The sequence below is a fragment of the Stegastes partitus genome, unplaced genomic scaffold, assembly GCF_000690725.1.
Source record: "Stegastes partitus isolate 25-593 unplaced genomic scaffold, Stegastes_partitus-1.0.2 Scaffold626, whole genome shotgun sequence".
NCBI lineage: Eukaryota > Metazoa > Chordata > Actinopteri > Pomacentridae > Stegastes > Stegastes partitus.
In genome coordinates, this window is record NW_007578357.1 from 43,810 (window position 1) to 51,687 (window position 7,878).

The 7,878-nt window shown below is 43.3% G+C and overlaps 1 protein-coding gene across 1 annotated transcript; it reads left to right on the top strand.

Annotated features, from left to right (window-relative positions):
* The first annotated feature begins 6,354 nt into the window (after positions 1-6,354).
* Positions 6,355-7,779, top strand: LOC103363032 (endonuclease domain-containing 1 protein). The gene is made up of 2 exons (XM_008289609.1): positions 6,355-6,678; positions 6,833-7,779. The coding sequence occupies exons 1-2, from the start codon at positions 6,385-6,387 to the stop codon at positions 7,439-7,441; spliced, it is 903 nt and encodes a 300-aa protein (XP_008287831.1). The 5' UTR covers positions 6,355-6,384; the 3' UTR covers positions 7,442-7,779.
* Positions 7,780-7,878: the final 99 nt, after the last annotated feature.

Here is a 7,878-nt window from a genome sequence, read left to right on the forward strand (position 1 = left end):
TTTTTTTTTTTTCAGAGTGAAATGGTGACAGAGGGGCTGCCAGTGTTGGCTGAGAGCTCAAATGTCAAGTGACAGGATAACCAGGGGAGGTGGGGCTAACAGATCCCGGTTTCACGAGGGAGGGCCTAAAAGTCTTTGTGGCTCACAATGCAAAAAAAAAAAAAACCCACCACTCACCCCTCGGCTCGTTTCACCCGTCGCCGACCAATAAAAAAGCAAGAAGGCAGAGCTTTTGGAGCCCTGAGAGCCCAGTGAGAGGTAGAGACGGAGGGAGAAGCTGATGAGGAGCCAGACGAGTGGAAGAGTGAAATGGTGGAAGCAGACTGCTGACAGATTTTTTTTTTTTTTTTTTTTTGCCTCTGAAGTGCCTTAGCAACAGCCCCCGATCAGCCCAAACTCTATTGGTCAGAGCGCAACCCCATGTGGGTATTTGGACCAATCAGCAAGCTTTGGTGCAGAACTAAGTGAGGAGAGCTTCACAGGCCAGAATAGCTGCTAAATTATGCCCCCTGGTGGCGCAGTGGAAGCACACAACATGGCCTCTGTAGGTTAGAATGGAATAGGAATACTTTATTAATCCCCAAAGGTGGTTGTTATGGCACCAAAGATAAAGTTACCGCCACCGTAAATACTGATAAATAAGCAAAAATAAACAATAATATAAAATGCAAAAATAATATGTCAAATAGAAAAGTCCTGTGGTGCAAATAATATAGTGCAACAAGAGTACAACAGAAGTGTGCAAAAGGTAATTTCGATGACGAGATTAGATTGCAAAAAAAAGAAAAAAAAAGCTGCTTAGGATCAAATGGTACAGTAAAGATGCAGCACATCTTTTTTGTCACCTATGAAGTCATTTTTATAATAATGCAAATGTGGATGTAAATACTTTTCACCTGACACGATATGACACTGAAATACGAGAGACAAGAAAAAAGCAAAAACAACAATCGGATCAGGCACCTTATCATTTCTACATTACGGTAATTTTCTATGCACCAGTTTGTGCTTTTTCTCTGCATGTGTTTGCACCGTTGCATCATCTAGTTTTTCCCAAAAAAATAAAAGTCCTCTGCTTTTTAATTTTTTTTATTTATTTATTTTTTTGTTGGTGGGACAAGTTAAAAAATATCACATCAGACAATGAACAGTGTCTGCTACCTTTAAGTTTTATACCTGCAACGTTGGATTAAAATAAAGTTGACTTGATTTTTTTTGTCAATCCACATGAAGCAGGAAATGGGAACAACCAAGTCTACACCGCCCCCATGTGGGCAATATACGGTATTACATCAGCAGATCAAGAAGCAGATCTGCCATGAACAGCCTTCTTTTTTTTGTTAGATATGATAGAGTGGGTCGGGATATTTTTAATGTATTTTTAAGTATCTATTTCATTATATTGTCATAATGTGTTCCATAACATTGTCACTGCATAATACCCGAAACAATTCATTTCTTTAATTTGTCAATACATCTCCTCACAGCCTGACACGTTTGTGCTTGTCTAATAGGCTTATTTCAAGTGAGCCAGTCATGTTTGTAAAATTGATGCCGACCGCTCACTTCAACGCCAGTCTGAGGATCATGGTGCAGCAGCGTAGAATAAAATCTTAACAAACAGCCACAGCGTTGAGGCCGCTGACAGGTGAAGTGTGTAACATCGATCATCTCATTGCAATGCAGGAAAGCCTTGGGTCCTATTTTTGACATATACCACCTACCGAAATATTACTGCAGACCAGAAACAGCACAATGCGCCCCTCCATGCCCCAAAAACTACTCAGGAACGGCTCAAGGATAACGAGCAAGTCCCTCGAAGCAACGACCTGGCCTCCAATCTCCTCGAATCACAATCCTATTGAGCAGCAGCAGAATGGAACAAACTCAGTCCACGGAGGTCTCACTTCATGACCAACAGGAGCCGAGGGATCTGTTGGGCCGTGAACCCAGGACATGTAAGGGTGTCCTGGGTTCACAGCCTCATGGATTACAGCTGTTCTGGTGGTACGAGGGGGACCTGCAATACTAAGTAGGTGTCTTCAATGTTGTGGTTTGCATGAGAAATAGTGTAAATCAAACAGATGTACCCAGCATTTTTAATCCACCGCAAGAAACGATTACTGATTTGACTACCAACCTTCCATCCTTGCTTCAAGCATGTTTTTAACCACTCAATTTTTGGCTTATAAGGTTCTCTGTCAAACCAGTTTCTCTGCTGAATTATTTATCAATCGCGTCTCAAACACATTTTACCTGATCTGTTGTGACACAGATAATGTTGTCAAATACTTGAACACCACAGAAACTACTCCTAACTCTCCCATCACTCACACAACGACAATAAAGTAAAATGCGTCACATGGACAGTCCAGCCACGGCGTTACGTTTTCTACGACAGAACTGATTAGAAACAGCAGCAGCACAACGCTAACTCTTCCACCGAGGAGCAGCAGAGGGCAGCTGAGCTGAGTCTGCGCTCGGCCTGAATTTATAATTTTAATTGGTAAAAATGCTGACAGCTGAAAAATGTCTGTTCACATAACTGCATCATCAGCCGCAGCTACATAAGTTATGATTGTCATAACTCAAGATTAGATCGGAGAGGCAGGCTGGTCCCCCGATGAATAACAACACTCAGTCGCTCAAATTGACTTATTAGGGCAGTGAAGGATTGTTGCTCCAGCTAATCTGACAAACAGTTTCCATTTGCATGGGGCCGGCTTTAGCAGAGGGCAGCATAGGACAGAACCAGAAACCACGGAGATGGAGTTTGTGGGATATTAGATGTAGCATGAGAGCCCAAATGTCTGAATTTGAATTAACCTGAAAAGCATGCTTTCATTGACCCATTTCAACTGTTTATGTATGTCTCTGAACATTTTATTTCTCTTTACTGCTCCCAACTATCTTTGAAACTGGTTATTTCACAGGGACGATGCAGTTTTTACAGATAATGAACCTGATGATCTGCACCATTTTCAACTCTTGACCTGGTTGGGCTTTTTACATACGCAGTACAATTAAAACATACCCCGCTCACTCTCATAAAATCACAATAAATCTACTGACAGGAAAGCACAACAGGTATCTACAGGCAACAGGTTACTTGCTCTTAGCCAGCACTTAACCTTTTATGTGAATATTTGCATATTATTTGATTTTAGTTGGTAATGGGTTCAGAAGTTGACAGCCCTGTATGGAGAAAGATGTTTGTATAAATTTAGATGTACGATGTGGTATTCGCCGCATCTTGTAAGTGGATATATGTGGAAAGAGGCTCTGGGACTGTTGATGCATTTAAAGACTAATTTGAGAAAATGAAAAAGAATGAGGGCTGCAAGGTGGTTAGCACCGTTGCCTCACAGCTAGAAGGTCGCCGGTTCACGTCCTGGTGAGGACACCTGGGATCTTTCTGCATGGAGTCTCCATGTTCTCCCCGTGCAGCGTGGGTTCTCTAAGGGTTCTCCAGCTTCCTCCCACAGTCCAGAAACATGCTGAGGTTAATTGGTGATTGTAAATTGTCCGTAGGTGTGAATGTGAGTGTGCTTGGTTGTCTGTCTCTAAGTGTAGCCCTGTGATAGACTGGTTACCTGTCCAGGTGAACCTGCCTTCACCCTGAGTCAGCTGGGATAGACTCCAGCCCCCCGTGACCCTAGTGAGGATTAAGGTGCATAGATGATGGATGGACGGAAAAAGAATGAAGCCCTTAAAGCTAACTAGATCGTATCAGTGACAGTGATGAAAAGGGAAAGGCACTTGTACAATAACATCTGATACTCATTTTTAGCAGATTTGTCCAAATCTTTGCCTCATACCAAGTGCAGAAGCAAGTAGCCCTGGCCGGAATCACTGATTTAGACGATAATCCTCCTCAGACCACGTGTAATGAGATCAAGGACCCCCTTGACAAGACATGTGGCTGATGGGGAGTTAAATCAGTCAACCTCCTGTTTATAAGGTGGCCAATGTGACCACCAGACAAATGTGCAGAAATGTAAAATGCAAGTGCTTGAAAAGGGCCAAATGCTCAGCTTGAGTCATCAAATATTGGTGAGAAATGAGATTAATGAGGAGAAATATAAAAATAAAGAATTTGCAATAAGTGTCCAAAAGCTGTAAAGGAATACCGAGGACGGAAAAAAAAAACTGTGGAAACTGTGAGACAGTTTCAGATGGATCGGTTGCTCTGTACACAGCGAGCTGCCAAATTAGGTCAAGAACCCATTTTGGCAGAACACTGAGCCATTTGCTATGAAATATTTGTACTTCATTGCAAATGAAGTTTCTTGATTTGCTATGAAGTACTTCTGGTTTATTTTTCTTCCTTATATTCATCACAAATCTGTGAATCTTTGTCATAAAAAACCCAAACACCATCCTCTCAACTGACACTTCTGCCCTGCCTCTATAAATAAACCTTTACCTGCACAAAAGATGATAAAAGATTTAGTAACACGTCACCTAATGGGGTGTGCTTAACACGGACCGACACCATTAGAACCATGATGTAGCACCTGCCAAGAACATGAAAGAGTCTTAATGAATGCTTATGACGTTCAATTATGTGACGGTAAATGCAAAGTTGACATTGCAGGAGATCTAATGACCAACCTGACAGTTTAGTGGAGTAAGAATGGACCTCGACGCCACCCTCAGAGGTGCAGCTTGGCCCATTAGGTACCTACAACAGACCCTTTGCTGAAAACCTCAGACAATGCATTCACAAGCCAAAAAACAACAATGCAGCTATCAGTGCTAGCTCCTTCCAGCCGAGGGTCCCCACAAAGGTCAAGCCTTGTCTTTCTGTCAGTGGTTTTATTGTATCCATGCTAGATGCTGCAACAGGCTCTACTCATGTGTCCTGCTTTCTCGCCTGCTACAAAGCACACAACACAAGACAGACTACTTCCTGCCAAAACTGGCCAATCGGCACCAGCTCTCTAGAAGATTGATTTTAAGATTACACTGTTTGTTTTTAAGCGCCTACATGGATTAGCACCTCCCTGCTCTTCTGATCTTTTAACTTTCCCATAAGATCACTGAGGTCTACTGACCCAGCTCCTGGATGTCCAGAGGTCCACATTAAAACATAGAGGAGATGAGGCCTTTTAAAGACCAACACTGGGTATTTTTAAAACCCATTTCTAAACCCACTCTTACTCCCTTCTAAACCAGACAGAGTTTTGACGTTTGCTTTTACATGTTACAGTTTAATAGCTTTTTACTGTTGCTGTTTTGCAATAAATGCTCGTTGTTTTTAAATGTGCTTCTTAATAAATTAGCATAATCTGTCACAAAAACGACACAGCAGGTCTAATTACCAGCCTTTAACTATTTAGCTTTATGTGTGCCCATGTTTGACATTGTCTGTGAGGAAACCATTACATGTACATCATGGAAACGTTCCTTGACCTCAACCGTAATGGTTTGGACCAGTTATTAAACCCTAGACGTAAAACCTGAATGGTAACTCTTGGTGAATGTCAAGCTGTCACAAGAAGGACATGTCGAAACTACTGCATTAAAAAAGACCGAATCACACTCAATAACAACAGTCATAAACACTCATAAAGACTGTTTTATGTTCATGGCGGGTGTCATGTCAGACCTGCACGCTCACCCCTTTAAACAAAGCGGTGCCAAAGATTTATCACCTCTGGTCATTAGTGACTGTCGACTTATTTTACTACATTTTAGAGTTTAATTGTTTAACAGCGGCTACTGAGGCCCGGTTCTACTGCACACAGACTGCACTCTTTGTCACTACGCAGTTAAACTTTAATGCTTTATCTCTGGTTCACTCTTATCCACCATTGACACGGAGCAGCGTAGTACCTCTGGAGCACACTGTGGGCCTTTTGTTCATCACGGAGACAGATTACACAGTTTTGCATTTTACGATTACGCTGGTAACACATTCCTGAACATGCCAGTTCGAGGTCATGTGTTTCGTAGTAACTCTGCATTCCAGTGATTAAAAATACAAATTACAGTTAAAAAAAAACACAAAGCACCTTTATGATACATCAGTGAACCTTTAGCAGTATCCGGTTATTAAACCATTTGATCGCACCATCGATATAACCATTGGCCTCCATCCATCTCACAGGTGAAATCATAACAGACAAAACTGTCAAGGCAGCTTAGATGACCATGGAGATGATGCATCTAACCTCAAAAGGTCCAAATGTTTCTAACAGTATTCAATATTATTGAAAAAGTTGTAGGTCAGAGTCCTGCTGCAGCAACCTACTAGGAGGCCCGTCCTTTCATCACATGCTTCCTGCTTTGCATATCTGCTGCGTGACATTTAAATCATAACTGCAAACATTTTCTGTCATCGTTTTTCAGAAGGCTCAGCACTAGACTTTGAGGAGAGCCATGAAGATGTTAACACCTATAGCTGTTGCTCTTTTATTCAATTTTCTAACGTCGGCAACAGTCGTCCAAGATTTCAACCATGTGGAGCGGTGCAAGGACTCTCTGTACATGGGGACTCCACCGCGGGGGATCATCGAGACCAAACTGAAGAAGATCTGCCAACGCTACGCCGACAAGCCTCGATACGTGACCCTGTACGATCCTCAGCAGCGCATCCCCATTTACTCGGCGTACACCTTCAAGAAAACGGAGGGGGACCGACGCGTGGACTACCCGTGGATGTACGAGCCACAGGTCAGAGTCTTTCTCAAACAGCTGTTTCATGAAGTAGTTCCCACTGAGGTGCTCCACAAACAGGTCTAATCACTGATGATGGTTGTGTTTTGTATTAATCAGAATCCTCCACGTTTTAAAAGAGTCTTCTAAGTTTTGTTCGGTGTCTCTCCAGTTGGCAGAAACCGATGGGAATGGGAACATGCTGCCCTTCCCCACCGGCTACCTGCACATGAAGTTTGAGGACAGCCAGGCGGTGCTGGACGACTACTCCGATGTGGTCCTCTACGAACGAGGCCACCTGAACCCAGACCAGCACCAGTCCACTCCACACGACCGCGCCGCCACCTACACCCTGACCAACGTCGTCCCAGAGATCCGGGAGTTCAACATCGGGCCTTGGCGCGAGTTTGAGGAGCGGATCCGGGTCCGCCTCAACAACTTCTGCCGCGGCACCGCCTACATCGTCACCGGGGTGACCACCAGGGGCAACATGATCCGTCGCAACAACCAGGACCGCGTGGCCATCCCCGAAGACGTGTGGTCCGCTTACTGCTGCACCGAATACGACCGCAACTCGCCCCACAACATTCGCATCTACTTCCCGTCCTACGGCGCCTTGGCCAAAAACGCCAAAGAGGGCAACAGCGTTCACGAGATGCCCGTCCAGGAGCTGGAAATCTTTCTGAAAAGCCACATGGACGTTGATCAGAATCTTCAGCTCTTCTACGACAACTGCATCTCTCCCTCACCGCTTCCTCTCTACCTGCAGCACACCATCTGAAGGCTGTGTAGGTTTCTATGTGCTTCCATGAATAACAGGAAGCATTTGTGCTTCATTTTTTTCTGATATTACAATAACTCTCTTTGGTGGTAATTTACATTTTTGACCTTACAGTTTAAGTTGTTCTTTGGGAAAAAAAAAACTTCAGATAATTCTAAAGGAGCCAATTTGTTCAGTGAGATTTTCTCGATGCAGGTTTTCCTTCATTATCTCTCCTTTCACACAGAAACCCTGAAACACATTTTTACAGACGAGCTACTTTGTTGACGGGAGGATTAAAAACGCTGCTGTGTGGGAGGCTATGGGCATGGGCTCGCTTAATAAAACATCCTAATTTACTTGCCTGCACTGTGTTTTTTGTCACTCTGAAGCATTTCTATATGTGAAATACAGAATTTAGCAGGATTTTTTTTGCAGTGACAAAGGAAAAGAATAAA